This window comes from Merops nubicus, unplaced genomic scaffold (assembly GCF_000691845.1).
Source record: "Merops nubicus isolate BGI_N331 unplaced genomic scaffold, ASM69184v1 scaffold38509, whole genome shotgun sequence".
Classification (NCBI taxonomy): domain Eukaryota; kingdom Metazoa; phylum Chordata; class Aves; order Coraciiformes; family Meropidae; genus Merops; species Merops nubicus.
This window is the reverse complement of record NW_008633710.1, coordinates 1-23,289: the sequence shown is the minus strand read 5'-3', so window position 1 is coordinate 23,289 and position 23,289 is coordinate 1. Positions and strand designations below refer to the sequence as shown.

Genomic DNA, 23,289 nt, shown 5'->3' with positions numbered 1-23,289 from the left:
TGCACCACTCTCCCAGGAAGGTGGCACCCTAAGGGACAGGCATACTCAGGGCTGTGCACGTGCCCGTTAAGAACCCCAGGCCTACAGGACAAATCCTGACTTCTTGGTGCATTGTATGGCTGTGGGTGCTCAGGTGGCATCCTCCTTTCTGGGCTGAAAACCCCCAAACCAAGGTTCCTTTAATCTTAAAAGGTCCCTGAAGTTTCTGACACGGTTAAAGGTCCTTGTCCTCATGTCCTCATCAAGTCCTGATTTTATTCTCTATGCCCCGTCTGAGGCTCTTTGCTGAGACCCAGTATGTTACTGATCTGCAGCTCCCCAGCCTGCAGACTGTCACGGTATGTGAGACTGTGTGGAGAAAGGAAGAAAGGGCACTTCCTTTGGGTGGAGAGGAGGATACAAGGTCAGAGGGAGGGAGCCTGTGAAAGTTGGAAAGTGGGAGCAAGGGATGAAGCTCAGCGGGGAGGCATCAGCTGAGGGAAGAAAGAATTTTCCTTAGGCTGGGCAACTACAGCTTAAGAAAGCTGAGTAGCCCCAGGAACTCTCTGCAGAGACGGTTGGCAGTGGATTCTCAATGTCTTTCAGGACCTTGTCTCTTTCATGCTAAAGGCATGTTAGCCTTTCAGGGCCCTCTTACTGCACAGACGAGCAATCAGATGCTCAGAGGACGGGTTTTGCTTCCCTCTTCCTGCAAAGTTGGCCTGGTATTGCAGGTGGCCTCCCTGGGTTCAGAGGTGTGCTGGGGGATGCAAGAAGGGAGTGTTTCCATTGCAAGCGGGTGGAAGCTCTGCTCTCTGGTCAGCTCTTCCCAGTCTTCTTTGGTAATGCAGAGGCAGGCAGGGGAGCTGGAGGGGGTTTCTGTTAGCCAGTCAGTCAATCATTTTCTGATGTTGATTATTTATCCCCCTGGCCGAGCCCTCCCCTCATCTCTGCCACTCTGGACGATAGGAATTTTTGTGATCTCTGAGCAGCAGAGGCTGGCGGGCAGCCCAATCGATGCTAGCAGCTCATTCTCAGCCACGTGAGAGGAGAAACGTCAACAAGGAGAGATGGAGTTAGAACTTTATTAGGAGAAACCTAGGCATGATTGACTAAAATCTCATGTTAAGGAAAACACACAGGTCTTTTTAGGATTAAAAAATACACGTATATAAAACACCTTACAAACAAACAAAAAAATAGTTTCCCCCCTCTGTGTATGAGCATGTATGTGTATGTACAGGGAACTGTACCAAAGCTAAGTATCAGGAGCAAGGACTTGCAATCCCTTTTAGTGGCCCTAAGAGAGGGAATGGCTCAGTGCCCTCATAAGCTGGTCCACAGCCATTCGCTCGTGCAGTCCAGTGTTGGGAAGCTGTGGCCCATGTCTGAAAAGGGGAGCAACAGGTAAGCAACAGGGAGTGGCTTAGCTCCGTTTCACAAATCTCTTTAAGTGGCTGCTCTGAGAGGCTACAGTGGTGGAAAGAGCTGGTCCGTGGGTAATTTCTTATGCCATATGAGCTAGGGATGGAGTGGAGATGAAGATGGAACTTGGTGATCTTTAAGGTTCCTTTCAGCCCAAGCCATTCTGTGATTCCATGACCTGATGGTAGAACAGGGACTTGCTGTGAGGACAAATATCATGGCTTGCACTGGCTGGCAGGCTTGAGAGAGCAGCCAAGAGCTGAATGGTGTACAGGACCTGGAGAGGACTCTTGATGCTTGCAAAAGATGCTGAAGTGTTTTGGTAGGTTATTGAAAAGAAGACTCAGACTGTACCTTTTCTGCAGATAAACAGAGGATGGTTTTCTCTCAAGCTGGCAGCTGGTAGCACCCTTTCAGCAGCACTCAGGTTGCTTGGAAGATGAGTTTAAAAAGGGGGAAAAACCACTTTGTTTCCACATGATAATTCTTCTTTTTTTACTAGTAAAATATCTGTTCTCACAGGAAAGGCTCTGTTTCTGTTAATGGATTTCTTGCTTAGAATTGAAGACATAAGTATCTTGGGAAAATTTCCTAGTCTTTATCAAGCGATCATCTAAGCGATATCCCTGGGGCCAATCTGCTGTGCTGACTGAGGAATGAGGAAGGGATTCCAACACTAGACATGAGGCAGCTGTGCTTGGGGGACCGCGGATGTCCTTATTTATGGAGAATAGTTACATACACAGTGTCAAAAAATTCAAGTAGGATTTATTGTATAGGTAAACTGGTATAAAATATCTGGGCTCAGGCAGAGAAAGGGAGAATTAGAAAGAGCAAGGACAAAGCAGATGGGGAAGTCTTTCCTTCAGAAAGCCTACCAGTGTTTCTGCTCCCTGCAGGTGAGAGAAGCTTCAGCTCAGTGTAATTGCCAAGCTGGTGTAGCAAATGTTGAATAGACAACAAAGATGGAAGGGGGTTGAGGTCCAGTCAGTCTGTTGAATACAGTGTCACAGGGGATACCTGCTGGGCAGCCTCAGGAGTCTGCTAGTCTGTGCTCTATCAGGCTAAGCGTGGTGAGTCACCAATCCCTGTGGGTCCCATGATGAAAGTATGGCCAAGAGCTTCACGTCTTGAGGCTGGTGCGTCTCTTCAGTGCGTGTGTCCCAGTGGCTGCCCTTGCCTTAAGCTGTGAGAGGTGCTGTCTGCAGTATAAGAATGATGTCCACTGAAAAAGAGCAAGAGGGCGTTGAAACGGAAGTAGGTTAGTGGCAAAAGCCTGGAGTCCACTTCACAAAAGTTTTTCTAAGCATTGAGACTGCTCCATCTCATACCTCCTGGAGACAGATCACACAGACAAATCATCTGACCTTGCCTTGCTGCTGGCACCGGCGTTTCTCATTGAAGTAGTTCTCAGGGAAGGCAGGTGCTGTGCATTCATTGGCCACCTCTGGACTCTCCGCATAGCTGGACTTAATGAAGGGCCCTTCACCAGCAGCATCCTCCTGGCCATGGGCCCTCTCAGTGGCAAAGTTGGCAGTGTTCTGCTGAGAGGCCGTCTTGTTGCTGAAGGGGCTGATGAACTTCCCATTGGGACTTGACAAGCACTGGTTAAAATCTGGTGGAGGAGTGTACATCTGGGCCCTTTCTACTTGCGGAGCAGACTCCAGTCTGCCAGAGGCTGTGCTGGGGCTGGGTTTGTAAGACCGGGAGCACCTCTCCTTGGCTTTCTTCCAGCCCAAGTGGTACAACTCGGCCAGACTGAGGAACAGGGAGAGCACTGCCACAGCCAGCATGAAGACGATGAACACATTCTTCTCTGTGGGACGGGAAACGTAGCAGTTGACAGGGTGGGGGCAAGGTGCCCGCTGGCAGATATACAAGGTCTCCAGGAAGATCCCATATAAGATGTACTGTCCCACAATGAAGGCCACTTCCATGGCAGTGCGAATCAAAATGCTGTAGACGTAGGTGTTCAGGAGACTGCCCCTGAGTATGATTTTGCCTCCGGATTCATCCCAGCAAGACAGCTCAGCCTTCTCTGCCACAGGGCACTTCTGCTGGTAGTATGTATCACCATTGTTTTTCATCTCCCGGGCCTCTATTTCTGCCTCCTTCATCTTCCTCTTCTCCTCCATGCGCACGGTGTGCATTGCGTGGCCCATGTATACCAGAGATGGAGTTGAAACAAAGATGATCTGGAGGACCCAAAATCGGACATGGGAGATGGGGAAAGCCTTATCATAGCAGACGTTCTCACAACCAGGCTGCTGGGTGTCGCACATGAAGTCAGACTGCTCATCCCCCCAGGAGGACTCAGCTGCTGTACCCAGCACCAGCATCCGGAAGATGAAGAGCACGGTCAACCAAACTTTCCCCACCACTGTGGAGTGTTTGTGAACCTCCTCAAGGAACTCTCCCAGGAAACTCCAGTCCCCCATTTCTGCTCACTAGGAGGGGTGATAAGTCTTGAAGGGAGAATTGGACACAGCCTCTGTGAGAGAAAATAGAAGAGAGTGGTTCTGAGGAGGATTAGGAAATGCCCAACTTGGAATGCATGAAGTGAAATGATTTGGTTTGTGTCAAAGGAAATGTTTTCATTTGACCTGAAAACTTTGCCTAGATATTTGTTTCACATCCACTGAGAAAAATTTATTGAGTTGTTTGGCGTTTGTTTTTTTTTTTAATTATTATTATTATTGAGCTACTGAAACTACAGCCTGTTAAATGGGTGGCCAAAACTATAAGGTTGAACCAGATTTAGTCTTGCTTCAGAAAGGCCTTTCACTGCGGTCTGCATATGGCATCCTCTGTGGACCATGTAGTTAAAGTAGCATTCACCTGTCTGTAAACTGAACTCTGGGGCATCCTTGATGGGCAGATCCCCTGGAGATAAGACTGGAGTCTACAGCTTGGTCTGGGGAGTGCCTTGGCTCTTCCATTTGTGTAATACCTGCACTGACACCTGGAACATGAAGTGCTTGCAGCTCTGGGCTTTGTTTCTGAGCTCGATGCCATTGCTGGAAGAAATGCAGAGAAGACCCTCCTGTTGCCCACCTGCCCCTTGCCCACAGGTTTTGTTTTGGTTTTGCAGTATCACCAGTTGCAAGTGGTTCATTTACAAGTTGCAAATATTCTGGGAAGTGTAAAGACTTTGGTGAGCTGTGCCACTCCTGCAAACCTAATGTGCTGCCACCCTGACATGCCTTTCTGAGAGAGAACTGCTGCAAAATCTGAATAGGTGATCTTGCTCCTTCCTGTTCTTAAGCTCTGAGTTCAAATGACATAAACAAATTAAAAAGCCTCCTTTGAAGTGTCTCCTAAGGACCAGCAACTCCTGGGAAGTGTTGTTTGGTATGTCACCTGATGAGAGGGAAGGTTTGGTGCGCTGGTGTTAAGATTGCAAAGTGAGGATGTAGGAGAGCCTGCTTCAGTTTTGTTTCTGACTCTGACTGACTGTTTCTGGCCAAGTCCCCTGACCTCACAGATAAAAAGAGAATGATGCGTTTAATCCATCTTTTGGGGAGCTGTGTGGGAGTGCTTGAGCAACCATTTCATCTAGTTTTATTCACCACACTTACCTTCCCAGGGCACTGCAAAGCTCTCCCTTGCACATGAGTTAAGGGCTAGGTGCTATAAAGTGAGAAGTATTACCTTGGAGATAATATTCTCTCACAGTCACTCTTTTTGAAATTATCCTTTTAATGAATAAATGAAAAACCTAATAATCATCATAATGAAATATTAAAAGCACTAGACAAGGTAAATCCCAAAGCCATAGCGTCCAAATTGTTAACTCTCCTTCTTTATCGTCCCTTTTCTTGTCTTTAAGAGCCAATTATTTTTACTGTGCTAAGAATATCTGTGGAGAGTAGACACCGTTAAAAGCAGAAAAATTACTGCAGCAATATTGTGTAGATTTCCTGTGAGCAAAAGCTGGAGAAGAGGGAGATACCCTTGTTGGAGGAACAGTATCTCCTCCTCTGGTTATGTGAGTGACATCATTTAACGTAGCAGCGCACAAGATGATTTATGCCATCCCATGTTTATATGCAGTGTTCGTCTGCAATAGATGGAGGGGACAAAGATTAAGAGCTGAATCCTTAAATTCTTGGTGCTGCTGAGGGCTGCCCTGCAGAAAGGTGAGGATTGCTTAGGTAAGGAGACAGAGAGGTGACCACTTGCTGCTTCACTCCCTGATGGAAGCTGTGTGGGGAGGGAGAAGGGGCATAGCAGGAAGCAAAGGATGGGATTTGACTCTTTTCTGCTTTGGCAGGCATGCTGCAATCGTGCCGATGTAGTTCCTGGTGATTGCTTGGCGTATGCAGAAGCTTTCCTCTGCTGCCAGCCCAGAACTGGAGGAGCTGTAGCACAAAAATCAGCCAGTCTTTCTCACTCCTCTTGTCTGTACTGGTAAGAACTGGCAAATGTGTGGGTCTGTCTTACCTTCTGAAATGACTTCAGTGCAGTTACTGCATTCTGGAGAAATTAGCATATGGCTTCATTCTGTGAGCACCAGGGGATTAAATACAGGCAGATAAATCAGTGATGGGAAATATTTATAGGCTGTTGCACTGAAATCAGGGTTGGTGTTTGTTTGTTTGTTTCTTTGTTTGTTTTTTTCCCCACAGTATAGACAAGGCAACCAGCTACTTACACTACAGTTCAATGTACAGGTGAATCCAACGTCAATATGCTGTAGCACAACTGTATGTGTGGAATTCTCCTTCCAAGACAGCATAAGCAATAGTGGGTGTCCTCATTTTTCCAGGTGCATATGTCCCTATGGCTACTGCTATTGTTAGCTGACAGCTGCCTTTTCTTGACTCACCTTGCTTGTTAGGGTAAAAATGAACCCAGTTCTCCCTGACTGTGCCAAGGCTGAGTTTTCTTTCCTGCTGTGGGCACACGCAGTCACAAACTGAGCACCTCTCCCCATTAGTTCTACCGTGCACACGTAGTTTGTAGTGTTACTATGGCTTGTTTTCCCTAGGGAAGACTACTAAACCCAGGCACTTGCAAATTGTAAAAATCAGTGCATACAGACCACAGAGTAAAGCAAACATGTGAATCCAGAAATAATAAATGTTAACGGATGAGAGAATAACAGTAATTCACCTGCCTCACACATGCGCAAAATTTTCCAAGAGGATGTAAATCAGAAGGATCTAAGGCTGGCAGCCATGAGGCTTAGGGTGCATAGTAGGGCCATTTCCTCTGCCTTTTCTTGCTGGCTGTTCCCCTGCACAGGCTGTTTAAAGGAGGGACTGCCCTCATGATCACCCTGCTACAGACCCACAGAGAGCTGAGGCGGCTGCTGCAAGGGCATAGGTTGCCACAGGAGAATGTGTTTTAGAAACCAGGAGAAGGAGTTTCACTCCTAGAGCAGTGATTTTTGGCTTAGATTTCTTTTGGCTGTTAGCAAGCTACTCTTGCCATGCCAGACCAAGGGCTTCCTCAAGCAACAGAAGACAGCATCTATCTCTCTGCTGCAGCAAGGGGAGGATTGTTGTCACCTCCTGACAGCTTTTTCCTGGCTATGCAGGACTGCCTCTGACCTAGCCTTTCTCCTCAGGGCTTTACTATTCTTGGGAATTTTCCATATAGTTCCCTTTCCTCATTCCCAGACTGCTGCAGCCTCACATGCTTTGACCTCTCAGTGTGTGAGCATCTGCGTTTTTTTTATATTCCTCGTCTGGACTCAATCGGACAAATCTTGTCTCACACTCTCGTGACTCAGCAAAGACCACCTCTGGGAATCTTTGCAGGATCTCAGCACCTGACAGAAGACCATCTTGACAGCAGAGTCATGCAGAGAGAGCCGTGGGCCATGCCACTGCCCAGCTGTGCCTCTGGCTGGCAGCTTCCCGCGGGATCCACAGAAGAGCTGTGCGCAGTCATGGGACCTTGGTGCTGGGAAGTGCCTGTGTGACAAAGAGCAGCACAGCCTGGCACAAACCCAGCGACGTGGCCGTGCTGGCTTAATCATCACCTGGAACGCTGCTAAAGCTGGGGAGAGCCGTGTATCACACCGCAGGCCAGGCGAGGAGTCTGCTCAGCTCTGGGCTGCCTTGTGACTGCCAGATTCCACGATAAAAATACCCCAGCATCGACAGCACCCGCTAATATGCCAGCCTGGCTCACCAGCCACGGGCAGCTCTGCACCATTCCTTTCTTGTGCTACCTTCTTCTGCAGGAGGGGAAGCATCTGTTGCTCCTGGAGCAGTTTTGCCCATCCTCTTGGTGATGCTGCCTGCTCTGAAGGACAGGCAAGTGTTTTGCGTCGCTGCTGCTTGCTCTGGCTGTGTGCTCGTTCTCATCAGACTAACCAGGGCTTTCAGGAACAGCTAGGACATTCACACCAGAGAGCCAGGAGGGCTGTTCCTGCATGATCATCTTCTTTTATATGAGTTTATTTCCCTGGAGCTTGTTAGGAAGAAAAATTTTCCCTCTTTAGAAGGCAAGCAAGACTATCAGCAGTGATATAAATAGCTGAGCTTGACACTTCACACTAACTTTTCCAACAAGGCAGGTGACAGGAGGTTGCCATCTCTTCAGGATGTTTCTAAAATGAAGTGGAGAGCCTGATTGGAACAACGTTTCTGGTCTCCCTCGCTGGGCTCACCTCTTCCCCCTGGCAGGTCCCAGGGGTGTGCAGAGAGGCTTTCCAAGGAAGGCTTCTCTGTGTGTGGGAAGAATGGTTCCCAGGGAGGGGGAAAGTAATTAAGTTAAAGCCATTGTGGTTTTTTTTTCCCAATTTGCCTATGTTCTTTGCTCAGTTTTATACAAATGTGTGTATCTGACAGTTAAACAGATGTCCCAGTTAACTGGGAGGCTGGGGCTCAAGATGTTTTGAAGAGGCTCGCACACCAGGCACGGAGGCTGTGTGTGGAGGCCATGCAACAAGTCCACCCCTTCTGAGCTACTGAATGGAGATGCATCTGTTTCCTTTAGGTTCTGGGCACTTGAGAAGTGAGTCTTGTGCAGTGGAACGTCAAGGCCAGCTGTGGTACGATCAGTGCCTAGGAACTGCTTGTGGCCTTCTTTCCTCCAGTGTCACTCATACCAGATTCAGGCCTGTGTGTGGCACCACAGATAGCTACCATGGCAGAGATCTTTTACCCTGTGTTGACAACTGTTAGGCTGCAGCCAGACCTGAGTGGTCCCTGCATGACAAAACTGGCTCTTATACCCGCAGGCACTCAGGAAGGACACTTGCAGCTCTGTGGTGGAGCTTAGTTGATGCTGCTTTGCTATGCAGCTGTACCTTCACTTTAGAATCTCAAGCCTACAACTGTACCTTCACTTCAGAATCTTGAGCCCCTTTAGCAGCAATCCAGCTTCACAATATCCTGTGCAGTACAGATGTTGTCATCTTTATCTTGCAGTTTGTGATCACTGGGTTTCTGAAAGGGCAAGCTGCTTGTTCAAGGTCACTGTGTCAGTGTCCGACTGGGGATAGAGCTCAGGGGTTGTGACTTGCAAACTTGTGTTCTTTTTGTCACCTCTTAGCCTTGGTGATAGTGACACAACACTGTTTCTACAGACAGCAGACCTTCTCTCCTGTGCTCTGGAACAATACTGTGTTGGTCATCTGAAAGAAATCCCTCTCCTGCTACCCTTTCTACAGCAGGTACACTTGGGAGAAGCGAAGGTTCTCTTTTTTTTTGTTTCGGAGGGGAGGGATGGGGGCTTTTCTAAGACATGAACACCTTGTTATTGCTGGTAGAGCCCGCAGCCATGGTCAGTGCCCAAAAGGAGGAAGCAGCCTTTTCAGCATACATGTACAGTGCTCCTTTGTTGCCTGTGCTGGGTCAGGAAGCATTTTAGGGGCACATGGCTTAGAACATTAAAAGATGAATAAAGTTAGAAATGCACTGTCCAGCACGAGTGTGATGCTTTGAATTCCAGAGGCTTTTCAGAGCTTTGACACATAGATCAATGCTACAGCTCACCTCAGCATGTATCTTTTTGTTCACTGTTTACTGACATTGGCTTCTTCATATATATATATACAATAGACAAGCAGTGACTCATTAGGCATTGTTATCCAAACACCATGTCTCTGGCTTCATATGTGCATGAAGGTGCTTATGATAAGTTTCTGCCTGAAATAGGCCAGTTCTTTAGACACGTTTGTAACTCTACTCTTCTTGTGTATTTGGACTAAATAGGTTTGTACTTCTTTATGTGTTATAAAAACAAACAAAAAAACCAGTCTCGCATGTTTGCACAGGTTCCTTTCTAGTTCCTTGGATTCAAAGTCCTGTGCTGAATTATTATCAGGGAGAATGACTCCTGTGCTCAAATCTCATGTGAAAGGCAGAGCTCTATGTTAACAGCTTCTGTTCTAGAAGACAGACATCCAGCGTTTCTCATCTCTCTGGTCTTCCTGAGTTCAGTGCAATTTTTGGAAGGGTCATACTGAGCTACAGAGAGCTTGTTATTCCTTCATGAAGTATGCTTTCCCTTTCCTCTCCAAATGTGGAAAATCTCAAGGTTCACAAAAAAGAGAGTGGGTGAGAAGATAAGGGAGCTGAATGACCTGTCACCTCCTGAACACACACCCACCCTGACGCACAGAGCCACACAGAGAGAGGGAAGTCACTCAACACCTCCAAGTGTGTACATCAGGAATGTGTTACACACACAGATGACAGTATTAGGTAGAATATTTTCATCTGAAGTGATGGTGAAGCTGCAGACTCTCAGTTAGGTGATTTTTTTTTTGTCTGTCCAGGCCACCTAATGCTATTTTTCCCTGACTTGGCCAAGGTCAAGTTATGCTTTCATATATCCAGGCATTAGGGCCAAGCTCTGCCTGAGGTAGACGCAGGAGATCAGGAACAGAAGAGACCTTGAACTCAGATGAAACAAGCTGAGCAATGAATTTGTCCCACTGTGTTTGAAATGCCTGCATCAAATAGTTACATGCTTAGTGGTATCAAGGCTTACATTTTGCATGCAGGGAGCACCATCTAATTCTCCTGGGATTATCTGTGCCTTAGAGAAATGTGAGTCCTTAAAGAGCCAAACAAATGCAACAAAACTGGACAAAACAGCTAAATGAAGGCTCACATGCTTTTTGCTAAAAAAAAAAAAAAACAAACCAAACATAAATTCTCTCTTCGATGTAAATTCTGCAAAGAGGCTAATGGATAATACTCATCTTACTCCTTAATTAATAGGTTGAAGAGCATCCAGTTCAGGATTACAAAACCTGGTGCTCTTCACAGTTTCTATATATTTCTAGGGAGAAGCTAACTTATATGATTTTGCAGCTGATGCAAAACTGGGCAGTGCTGTATACAGGAGAGACGGACAGCCAAACAGGGCAGAGGGTGTTCTGGAAAACTGGAAGTTGCTGAGAAATTTGGAGGCTGTTGTAATGCCTGAGCACTGCTGAGAGAAGCTGGTCTTAAGCTCCACTTAGCCAGTGAAGGAGGCTGGTATAAGGAGATGTAAAGGTGATGGCCGGCATCACATTGGGCCCAATATAGCAGCAAAAAACCTGTTCATGTGATTTTAGACTGGTTCATAGACTGCATGAGATGCAACTTGTAATAGTGTTGAAATAAAACCGACAGGAGAAGGAGACTCATTCAGACTTTTCCCACCCTTTCTTCCCTCTTCTCTGCACCAGTGTCTCCCTGTCTGTCACCTTCCCTTTGCTCTCCTACAGCCAAGCTCCCCCTGCAGAGGCAGAGCCTCAGCTGTTTAGTAGTTTTGACCATTTAACTCTCTACAGCACCCAGACTGCTAAAGCTTTCAGCTTCCGAAAGGAGAAATTTTCAGTAACTATCTACTTCCCACTTACTACTACCTTGTCAAATCTCATTTCTTCTTTCTTTCCAAAAATCTGTAGGATTCTCTTCACGCTCCAGCCTCATTGCCTTATCCTTGCCTCAAGTATTTAACTTCTCATTCAAGGTAAAAACTGGCTATAATTTGTGAATGGATTATTTTATATACTCAACATATGTATACATATATATGTGCATGTATCTCCCCCTCCCCCTTAAAACCAACCAATGTTGAATTTGCAAAACCCAGCTGCAGGGAGCTAGGAAATGCTAGAGCTACTGTTCTCAGTAATCTTAATTTAATATCTTTGTGCCTGTGCCTCATAGCTATGAGTCTTTAACCACATCCTCACATTGTCACCTAATTCTTTGCACAGGATGCCTGCCTTATTCTGTGCCAGCCTAGCTGGGGCTTTTTTGAACAGCAGCTATTCAATGTTTTGTTTTCTCCTCATTGTTCGGTGGGTGGCCTGTGCCTCATTTACTGTACATTATTCAAGTCCAGTTCTAAAGACAGAATTATTAGTTTCCTCATGGGTTTTCCTATGGCTTTCATCACAACAGTATCTGATTGCTTCACAATTATTAATTTACTTATTTTCAATACCACCCGAAGGCACAGAGATGGTATTAGATCAACTTTACAGTTGAGGAACTAATGCAGTAAGAGATTAAGATAAAATAAGTTCATTAATTTTGGAAGCTCTTTAGAGATGTTGCTAATCTGTGGTTTTCTTTCAGTGTACTTAACAGCATATAACATAAGTTCAAAGCAGAGCTCTGTCTGCTTAATGCTGGAGTGGGAGAGTTTATCACTTCCACCAGTTAGATCGCATCTAAAAGTCAGACATTCAGAAGACAAGAGACAACACTGAGAGGCCATTTGTGAAGGAATGTGGTTTAAGTAATTTGCCTCATCTTGACAGAGGAAACTGGAGTAAGAAGCAAGAATTAACTCAAGTCCTCTGAGATAGCTTTAGCTGATTTTGAACTGGAGAAACTTTTTCTTCCATCCCACTATTCCTTCCCTTCTTCACCAGACATTTGAATACATCCCGTAAAAGACCCGGGAGCTCCGCAGCAGTCGCCCCCGCCGGATTGCCTTGCTTCCCGAGCCACCCTGTGCCCTGAGCCAGGGTGCTCACCTGTGCCCATCTGCCAGCTTTTCTGATTCTAAGGGAGAGAAGTTTCGTATGGAAGATCTCAGCCTTTCTTAAGGCATGTCTGTAGTGACAAAGATAATGAAGAAAGACAGAAATGTAAGTTTAAACCCCTAAGTTCTTACATTAAAAACCACTGACGCCTCTTTAAAGATGCACTAAAGAGACTTAGAAGAATGCATCTCTATGCTCATTATTTACTGTGTGGCATGAATGTTTCTTTGTTTAAGGAAAGAGCTGGTGTGCTAAAATATCTTCATAGAGATTCCTCTGTTGCTTATCAATAGCCATAAAATTGATTTTTTTTTTCCCCTCTTCTAAGAATTCTTAGCCCAAAGATTGAAGTTTCTTTAGTGCCTCTTGGGAACTATTTCTAATTTTAAGCCTCTGTCCTTGTGCTTTATACAACAGCACCCGAGGTGTGGAGCGGTCTCTGAAATGTGCTCCCTAATGACATTGTTTAGTACTAATTACTCATTCCTTCTCATCTATTTTCAATGCTGTAAGATAAGTCTGAAAACAAGGGCAAACGTGCAGAATGTGTGTTATCTGTCTGAAGGTCAAACAGAGAAGAGAGACTAGGATATGAAGTTCTGTATTTTCTGGCAAGGTTTAAATTTTTCATGTGAAAGCCTGTAATACTAAAATATTGTGATAATATATAGTGTTGAATGGAAAAAAACCAACAACCTCAGATGGTTATAGTAGCAGGAATACTTAACATAGTTCCCAAGCTACCAGAGCCTGATGAGTATTTTAAACCCTGAAGTCTTAGGAGTTCTCTAAAACTACTCTTCTGCTCCCACGGAAAGGGGGCAGAAAGTTAGAAATCTTCTGTGCTCTTCTCAGAGTAGATTTTGAAAAGATGAGCAAATACAGAATTGTTTGGCTTCTGGTACAAATACTGAATACTGCAAGGCTTCTGAATAACAGTTTAACCCGCTCCTAGCTGCACACACATATGCATACATGTATATTACAGGCATTAAGTTCTTTAGCCTTAAAGATCTCATGGCAGTAAGGAAAAACTACCACACATACTGCTTCACCAAAGTATTTTGATGGGTTTATTAGCACGGAGGAAGAGTTCAACCATTAAGGCTTATTCAGCCTGTGATTTTTTTATCTGAGGTTAGTCCAGGAATGCTACTGACATGATCCTCTCACGGGTTTTACAGTACTTCAGGGACAGAGGCACTGCCTCAGTTTACCTGAGCTGATAAAATCAGAGTGTCACAAAGCTCATTAGACATGATGGATGGCCAGTAAAATGACCCTTTAAGAAATCAAAGGAGTCATCACAGATCAGAGGTGGTAATTAGCAGGCAACCTTTACACTCATTGTTGCTTTCCGAGTGGATGTATAGGGGTACTGTGTTTTCAAGCTGGGCTATTCTTTGAGACATACGGTGGCAAAGCTAGAAGTATTAAATTATGGAAATGTAACTGAATAATTATTTCAAATACAAAAAAGGAAAAAAAAGTTAGGAAGGCAAATAAAAAGAAGCAGCAGCTGCTAGCAGGAGAGGGCATTTGTCCCTTTAGGTCTGCGTGCCTCTCCGCTAAGGCTGCCATGGGCATTGTTGGGATGGAGGAGAAAGGCATTCCCCACACAGCACACGCTGCACGGGTGACTGGGAGATAGGAGCAAGGCACTTCTCTGCGTTGGAGTTATGTTCCCAGGCTGCGTGTCACAGACCAGCCAGGACACAATACTCTCAAGGAAAAGAAACTACAATATTCTGAAGCCATCCCGTGCACTTTGGAATATCGGCGGTTCACACGGACGCTTGATAAAGTGTTTATACCCTGAGAGCCTCTCACAGGTACGAGTTCCCTTCACCACCCTCCCCAGAGCAGCCTGACAGCATATGCTGAAATAGGATCTGGCAGAAACCGCAATTTGCACATTACACTTGGGACTCATCCTGCTTTCCAGGACATGGAAATCTATCAGTATCCATGTTCGTTGCAGGGGGGCTTCCTGGCCATGTCTGTAGACACCTGTGACAAAATGAGTTTAGTTTTTAAAATGTCGCAAGCCCATCTTGTTACTAGCGGGGATGCTCTGGAGAGAAATCGAAAGGAAAGGTTTGGCCATCCCTCTTTTTCTGCCTCACCAGGTCCCTCTCTCCCCTCGTGCTTTTTCACCCTTGAGTGTAACAGCTTGATATGCCATCAATACTTCTGCAGTACTATTACTTCCCCCTCATGGTTACTTACCTGATTTCCAGGATCTTGTCTTCTGTCTCCTTTCCTTGCTTTAGCACTTTTCCTTTCTGTAGTTGAGTTGGACTCCTTGTTCTTCTCAGTTGCTTGGTTTTATTCCTTTAATATGGTTCTCTCTCTTCCTCTCTGTCTCTCCACCCCCTTTCTGTGTCACTTTCTGTCTTTCCCACTGCCTCTCTGCCTTTCCCTTCTCTTCTTTCTTCACCTACTTTTCTTGTCTCTCCCCCTCCAGACTAATCTTTCTCTTTTCAAACCTAGTTTCCTGTTGCTTTTCCTTTAAAGACCATAGATCTCATTGCTCCCTCTCTGTTCTCAGCCTTTCCCTGTGCCACCCTCCCTATGCCGACAGGATGCACTCGCTGCCGGCTTTGCGCTCTCCCTTCCAGTTGCCACTAACCACTGTTCCTTGCACCTCCTCCCCCAGATAACATGCCAGGCCCTAAGCCTTCCTTAAACGAAAAGAGACAGTGTTGCCCCACAGTTACACCAGCCAGATCCTGGGAAGCTTTTTCTGTGCAAGGCATCAGTGAAGGACATTTTTTCTGACTCGTTCAAGCTTAATCCGGCAAAGCTGAGTTCATGTGGAGCAAGGTCCTCCACCTCTTCAAATAACACAGGGCTTGCTCTGCTGGCTTGGACCAGCAGCCCAGCACAGCTGCAGCCTTGTCCCAAAGGGCAGCTGATGCTTCCCAGGAGGGTTTTACTGGCCCCCTTTAATGATAAATAGAGAATAACCTGCCTGTCGGGAGAGGTGTTTTTTGATACACCAGACCCCCATTTTCCTGCACATACACAGTCTGATTCATAAGCATTTGGGCCTTTCTAAAAAATGCTTTTGGCATATCAAGTGTCTGAAGGTCTTGTCTTTTATGTATGTGTCAAGTCGAGCCTCTGATTCCTGCACATCAGGCCCTGGAGAGGAGGGTGAATCAGAGATGCCTTCTGGCTTCGATAAAGGCTGGTCTCAAAGAACCAGCATCAGGAGAGCGAGATTTGCACAGAAGACTCTGCTACCCTGAGAACTGGCTTGCTGGCTGTGCACAAGCCTTGGCGGGTGTCCCTCCAGCAGTCCTTCCTGGGCTAGTGAAATGCTGGGGTTTGAACCCCAATTGAACCTGAATTAAGGTTGACATATGGGTGATTCCCTTCATAAAGAGGTGGTGAGTTTGCCTTATAGCTTCCCCCCAGGGTGCGGCCGGCCCTGCAGGGAGAGCCAGAAGGGAAATGAGCCCCAGGGGTCCCACACTGAGTTGACAAAGGTCAGGTGTCTGCTTGGGGATAAAAGCTGGGACCACTTGCAGGGAGTCAGGAGTGTCTGTCTGTGGAGGGCACTCCACAGAGCTTCCTGGTTCAGGGCAGACCTCCTGACTCTCCCTGGAGCTGGGCCCCAGTCTGTTTAGACCTTTGCGAACGCGGGCGGATCGGGTGAGAGTTGCCATGTGGGCACCTTTCTCTTATGTATTTAACTTACTGGTTTGGCTGTTTCCCATGCCAGCTATGGGAAACCTCGGTTCATTGTTTGTCCCACCTGTTGTGGGCCGAGTCACATCTTTTGTGGGATCGTTGGGGCTGGTGTCGTTTATGTACCAGCTGATTGATCTGTTTGTACCCCCGGCGGTCATTCATATCATAACGTTTGTGTCTACAATACAGTCTGCGTATTGGATTCTCTTCCTGCTGGTTGTGTCGTTCCTGTTAGGCCTGGTCATTGGCAAAACAGGCTAGATATCTCCCATCCAGAAAATAATTGCCCAGTGGTGCCTATGCAAGAGCTAGTGTAGATCATGAAGCAAAAGCAGTCCAGAGACTAAAACGCAGAGATGGGAACTATTCTAATGCAATAATTGTTCCCCTACTATTTTAGAATCCCCTTTAGTCACACGATTGAAAGCCAGCCTACGCAGGGACAGCGCCGTGCAGAGGCTACCTCTGTAGGCATGTTCTCTCACTCTGAAGTTAAGAATGCAACTTCCTTTTGAGAGGGCTGAATCCCTGCTGATAGTGCAGGACACACAGGGCACAGTACATTCTCATAGCAGCTCAGTAAACTCTTAGTATGGAGAAAAACACGTTCACTTGGTGCTTCATTTCTTTGAATTTTTGGGAACTCAAAAAAAGAGGGAAAGTTTCTGAAGCTGTTTCTCCCCCTCCTGCCTGGCAGTTATATACCTGTGATGGAATTTCCTGGGAAGGAGAGTATCACTGTCTTTTTTTTTTTTTTTGTCTTTCTGGAGTAATTTCCATAAAACATTATTATTATTATTAAACTCCTGCTGATATTATGCCAGTAAATTGTGAAGGACTTTATAATAGAATTGTCAAAAAAAAAGGTGTTAACAGTGCAGATCTATCTCACAGATGGCTCTGGGAGAGGCTAGCTAAGGCTTGTCAAGGGTTTCTCTCACGCTATAGAGAGGCAGGTCCTGTGAGTGAACTGCCTGTCTGAAATGTAATCCCTCCCTGTGTGGGTGACACTTTGCCGCACACTCAGGGTGATCAGGTCTGATAGCCCCTGCTCTCTCCTTCGTGTTTCCTATCCCAGTACCTTCCTGAGTGGCATACCCATTCTCCTACAAAGTTAATTTCTGACTCCACCAGATACAGCTCTAGTTCTGTTGAATGCATGAGGGAGAGGAGAAGGTTTCCGTCCAATACAAGCATTGTGTTTGAGAGGTAACTGTTACAACTGTTACAAGCTCTTTTGTTGTTGTTATTGTTGTTGTTGTTGTAGTAAACTATTTGAATTTTGATGCATAGAAAGGGAACAGGTCAAAGCAGACAGGGAGGCAAAACACAGAAGGGTGAGTGGAGATGTATAAATATCTCAGCCAGCCCCTTGGTGTGGCATTACTTCTCTTCTTTACTGCCCTCTCTTCAAGGGAAAATGGAAGTGTCATGGCAGCTTCTCCAGCTCCACAGCTAGAGAAATAGCTGTTTTGTGCACTGGTAAGCTGGGAAGAAGGATTTTTCCTCCCCTCCCCAAGAGACTGCTATGCAAAACTTGTATGACTTGAGTGAGGAGAGCAAGTGGAAGAAAATGCTCCCCCACACAGTGGGAGTGGAGAGAACAGCTGATAGCTTGCCATGTGCAGCTTGCGGATCTCAGCAGTTTATGATGCTGTGGAACGGATTTTGAAGGAAAGGAGAAATGAAGCAAGGAGATAAGGGGAAAATAGGACAAGTACCATCTTTTGATCAGAGGTAAATAGCTTTCTTGGGCTAAGATTTGTGACTGTCTAGGTAAAAGAAACAGCAGACCTTATCTACTTGGACTTCACTAAGGCATATGATATGCTGTCCCAGAAGCAGCAAGTTAATGGAGGACATTCGGCTGAAGATGACAGGCATTATTAGAGAAATCTTCAGGTGGGTAAGAGACTGACAGAACTGAGACACCAGTTCCCTAATAGGATGAAGGGAAGTTTTCTGAGAGGCTGCTCAAAGACTGCTTGTAGGACTGATCTTTTTTAATATTTGTGTTAATTACTTTGGCACTGAAAGTAGAAATGATAATGAAATCTGCTGATGGAATAAAGCTGTGAGGTATTGTCAGGGCAAAGGTGGATTCCAGCACTAGGAGAGCTGAAGGCTCTTTGTGTTTGGAGTGATCAACATGAGGTTAAATGGGAGAGTGCAAGAGTGCAACACACTAGGAACTTGTTACTCAGAGTAACAGGGATCTCTCATAGCAGTTGGAAGTACCTAGTGGGCAGGACAGAGACGGGGAAAGTCCTGGATGACGGTCACCAAAGGAGGAGGAGGCACCAGCCGTGCTATGTGGGGGTGAAAAGGTCAGTAAGCTTTCAGGATATAGCAGTATTTCCAGCTGCAGCGAGTGAAGAGTAGTGCTGTCCAAGAGGATGTGAGACCTCACCAGAACAGTGTGTGCAATGCTGCTCACCCATATTCAAGAAAGATATTCAGCATGGAACAGGTGCATAGAAAGGCAACAGGGTGATCAGAGGGATGGAGGATGTCACTTGGCCAAGAGTATGTTTACTTATCAGTCACAGAAGTGACTGCAGAGATATCTGGGCTGGCCTATGCGCTACTAGTTTGAGCTTTTCTGCATTAATTATTTTGCACTGAACTTTATGCTAGTGCAGATACCCAAAGTAATTAAGACACGATGTGATGTGCCTGCAGGGTGAATACTATAAGGGAGCTTATACTTAGTTTGGCAGAACAAAGGTTAAGAGAGGAGAAATTTGCTGCCTATAAATACTTTCAGGAATTGGGGGTTGGGAAAGTGCATGCTGGGGAGAGAGGAGAGCTAAATAAGCTAAAGGACAAGGTGGCAGAAGAATAAATAAATATAAATTGGCCATGAATGAATTTAGGTTAGAAATCAGAAGGTTTCTAAGCAACAGAGCAGGGAAGGAGGTTCTGGAACAGCATTCTAGTAGCACAAGTGAGGGAGGATACCTAATGAGATTTAGGACAGAGCTTAGTAAGTTTAGAAAACGCTATTTGTTTTGTACTTGCCTGTTATTCAAAGGGATTGAACCTGATAAGCCAAGAGGTTCCTTTTTCATTCTATTTCTTGCACTTGCCTTATTGCCTTATCAGAGCTGCTACCTTTCACACAGAAGCCAGCTAAATCCTGAACAGAGTTTGTGTGGCGAGTTTTTCAGCATTGATCCCATGGATATTTAATGGAGAATTCATCCAGTGTCAGGGATTTAAAAAACAAGAGCAAGCCAACACAATGCATAGAGAAGGTTTGCAAATATGCAGTAGTATAGATGAGAGCTCACATATGAAAGAACGTCTTCTCATAAAACAGATGTTCTTGGAGCATCTGGCTTTGCTGGAAGACTGCTTCAAATGCAGGTAGATGTTATCCTGAGATTTTAGATCTTCAAGAGAACATTTGAAGGGAAAATATCTTTTATTTTCCCGCTGTTACTCATGACTTTTTTCCTTGGGGAGGATATAGATTTACTGCACTGGGAAATTTCAGAAAAAAAATGCCACATAACAGCAGCTGAGATAGAAACTTCTCGTAAGTATTTAATCTCTGATGCCTGGCCACAGCACTGCACCTATTCTGATTGTTTGTATTATCCCTTGCTGGGCAAGCACCTCTAAGTGCCAATGGATGCTGCCTTCCTGGTGAAACATTTTATCTAAAATCCCCATGCATGGATATAATTGAGAGAGAAGGAGGGAGAGGGAAGTTCTCTGATATATATTAGACCACTGGAGACAGCTTGAAGGCATCCTCCAGCAGGAGGCAAATTCTGAAGAACAGGCTGGGCCCAAGGGAACAGGAGTAGCATGTGACCATGGGCCACTGAATGACGGGACACAGTTTTATAGTCACAGTTCCTTATTTAGTAAAAAAATTCCAAAGTTATTCCATTATAGATGGACCTTTTCCCCTTCCCAGCTCAGAGTGCCAAACCAGCAAAGAGTGAGAAAAGAAGAAGCATGAAACAGCAAGATGTAAAATGTCACTGTGTGTCAGTCACATTTGCCAGTAAAGTTTTCAGCAGTAAAAACTCAAAGATAATTTAATCTCACCGAGGAGAAATGACCATCTATCTCAAAGTAAATGCTTGTTGTCAGCTTTATGTTACTGGAAATAAAACACGACACTCTCTCAGCTACTGCTTCCACTTCTCAACTCTGCAGCATCTCTGAGTAGTTCAGAAGTGCTTTGCAAATGATAATGTAATTACAGCTCCTGTAAACACTCTCCTTGCTTTACAGGTGGAGGAACCAAACCATGGAGACCATAAAGGATTTGTCTAAAGGATCAGCAAGTCATTTTGAAGCAAGGAGTCCTTATCTACTTAGCCAGCAGACACTCCTCTTGTCCTGTAAACTTCCAGCTAGATGAATGCTGCTTTACAAAAACATATGTGTGTATACATATGCATGTTTCCCAAAGTGAGAATAAAATAAAGAACAAACCTTTACCTCTTTTTGCTGAGCCTGCACAGGTAGAGGGAGGAGTAGGTGAAGTTGACTGAAGGGTGAGCTTTAGCACAGCTCTTTGGTCTTGCTGGAGGCCACCTCTGTGTCAATATTTGGCTCCCAGAAGAGATCCGTGTCTGAGGGAGGACACTGGACAGGGTTAGCAAACCCCAGCCAGCTCCCAGGAGCTCAGCCTGCTGCTGTGGTCTGACACTGGCTCACTGGCTGGAGATTCCCTCAAGCCTGGAGGACCAGTGCTGGGAGAGACTAGCTCCTGAGCAGTTCCTGACATGCACTGGCAGCTGTCTGCCTTCTATTCTTTTAAAGAGTCTTCGTGGATCAGGATAAAAATGTGATCTTACGCAGGCGGCATTGTAAGCAAAACTTGGCTCAAGTTCAGCTCTTCCTCTGGCTCCCAGCTACTCTATTTTTATTGAAGGGATTTGAGGCTATCAGAAAGGAAGTCAAATTGTTTTAGGAAAACAATAGAAAAGCAACTTGAAGTTTATTAGCTTCCTGCCCAGGGCCTGGGACCAACTTGTCAAACTTATTAGAGTGATGGCAGAGCTATTTATTTAAAAGGGCTAGCGACAAGACTCACAATTTCATTCCTGTTTAGGCCTCGGTGAAAACAAAGGGAAACCATAAAATAGTATCTGAAGGGAGCAGATGGCTAACTGGTAAATGGTGCAAGTAAGGTTGCCCTGTGAGCTATTCGTGGAGTTCACCAGTGCAATGGCTTTCGTGGGATTTTGTTATCAAACGAATGCCTGGGCTTGCCTTCATAGGCTATCCCCATCTCCCTAAATTCCTTATTGTGGCTCAGATTTTCAGAAGGAAGCCTCACACCTAAGATTACGAATTTGGCAGGGGAAAGGTCTTCGTTTAGAGCTACAGAAAGGAGAAAAACAATAGGGCAGGTCTGCAGAAGAGCCAGGAATAGAGCCCAGGTGTCCCTGATCATGTTGGACTGCTGGAGCCCCCTGAGTAAAAAATATTTTTATCCTTCAGAAGCAGCTGCAGTCTGCTTCCTCATTCATCTACCTCAAAGTAGCAGTGCCATTAAGTCACTGAAAACACGCTGGCATGTGGCTAGTGAGAAGAATGGACAGCCAAACTATTATATTAATGAGCAGAGAGTATCTGTGCTGCCTGAGCCTTTCTAAGGAGTTTCATCGTTTGCAAGGAAACAGGAAGAGAATAAAACAAGTAACTGAGAAGCATTTACAAACTCTGCTTAGTGCAAAGCCATATCCCTTTTCCAGAGGGCTCTCTGCTGTCTAGCCTGCTTCCAGGGAGCATATAGGAAGAACTCACCTCTCCTTCCAACGGTGCTGTAGTAGTCTCTAGAAAGTTAGGTGCTGAGAGGTACTGAGCCTGCAGAGCTATGCACACAAGCTTTGAACAACTCAGTAACTGCTTTTCAGATGAAAAGAAGAGCCCACCTCAAGAATTCTCTTCCTTCTTCTCCTCATTAGCTTAACTAAAAGCAGGAAGGCAAAGCGACAGTTTTCTCTGTGGCCTAGGGCAATAATGTCTTGTATTGGCAAGTGGTAGAAGATCTTGCTTTGTATGTTCCTTTTAATTTATCCAGGTTAGATGCTTATAACAGGGTCAAAGTGAGTGCATGGTCTCTGTAACAGCCTAATAAACTTGGTCTTAAACTTGGTAGTTTTAATGTAAATGCAATAATCTTGCATTTATTTAAGGTATTCTTACAGCTTTTAGAACATTTCTCTAACTTCTGTTCCCCTGAGATACTTCCTTGGTAAACAGATCAGCCAAAGAATCACACAGAGCAGTGCAGCATCCTAGTTCATTACAGTCCATAGGCATTTACTTAATTTTAAGTACATTCTTGAGTTGCATTGATTTCAGTGAAATTTACTAGCCTGCAAGTTAAGCACCCTATGTTGCCAGCCAGGCCAGCTTTGCTGGGGAATTCCAAGGCAGACAGCAGCTAGTCAAGGTACTTCTCAACCGCCTCTGCTGTAAGGGATTCCATGTGCAAATCACATGATGGTGTTTTGGCAAAGGAAAATATTTTATTTGCACTTATTTGGAACCTGTGCCATCTGTACTGGTGTAACTTAACTCACACTTTGTTCTAGTAAGTAGTGTTTCAGTCCGCAGTGTGTGCTGAGACAGTTTTTGTCAGTCGCTCAGGACTGTTGGACTGTATAGTCCCTGAGGCTGGAATCCTGCAAAGACTTGGTCATGTGAGTAACTTGATATAGTTATGGCTTGGGGCCGTTTGTGTGGATAAAGGTCCCTCTGCGGACAAATGACATGGACTGGAAAAGGTTGCAGATTGCTGAAGCTCCCAATTTTTAATACCACGAACCAATATGGTTGCTCAGAAACTTCTGGGATGACAGAGGTTACTAGCCAGCTGGACGCATGGGTGCTGGGGAACCTCTCACCCCAGAAGGCTGCGACATGCTGCCATGTGGTGCCCAGTGCCAGCACCCAGTTCCGGGGATATGCTTTCCTGTGGTGGGGATAGATGGCTGTGCTGCTGTGAGATCTCACAGCTCTAAGCTTGAGGCTCTAGAAAAAGGCTATTTAAGCAATATTACCAGCATGGAAGGAATCAGAGGCACATGTCTCACCATAAAGCAAGCTATCTTTGCTTTGGGATAGAAGGACTTTAGCCTGCTGCATACATCCTCCAAAGGGGGAAAAGAGATCAGGACTTGATGCTCTGAAGGCCAAGATCTTTATAACTTTCCCTGGAAGTCAGCTTCAAAAGAAGAATCATAGAATCATAGAAT

At 45.4% G+C, this 23,289-nt stretch overlaps 1 protein-coding gene across 2 annotated transcripts; it reads right to left on the bottom strand.

Moving 5' to 3' along the window:
- Positions 1-2,762: 2,762 nt before the first annotated feature.
- GJA5 (gap junction protein, alpha 5, 40kDa) lies at positions 2,763-20,782 on the bottom strand. 2 transcript variants are annotated; one of them, XM_008948340.1, is made up of 2 exons: positions 20,519-20,782; positions 2,763-3,895 (listed from the first exon to the last, which is right to left on the bottom strand). In XM_008948340.1, the coding sequence occupies exon 2, from the start codon at positions 3,840-3,842 to the stop codon at positions 2,763-2,765; it is 1,080 nt and encodes a 359-aa protein (XP_008946588.1). In that variant the 5' UTR covers positions 3,843-3,895; positions 20,519-20,782. The 2 variants fall into 2 exon arrangements, with proteins under 2 accessions (XP_008946588.1, XP_008946589.1); XM_008948341.1 differs by lacking the exon at positions 20,519-20,782 and adding an exon at positions 14,588-14,640.
- Positions 20,783-23,289: the final 2,507 nt, after the last annotated feature.

Coding starts and splice junctions, on each gene's coding strand:
- GJA5 (XM_008948340.1), bottom strand. CDS start 3,842: ATGGGGGACTGGAGTTTCCTGGGAGAGTTCCTTGAGGAGGTTCACAAA.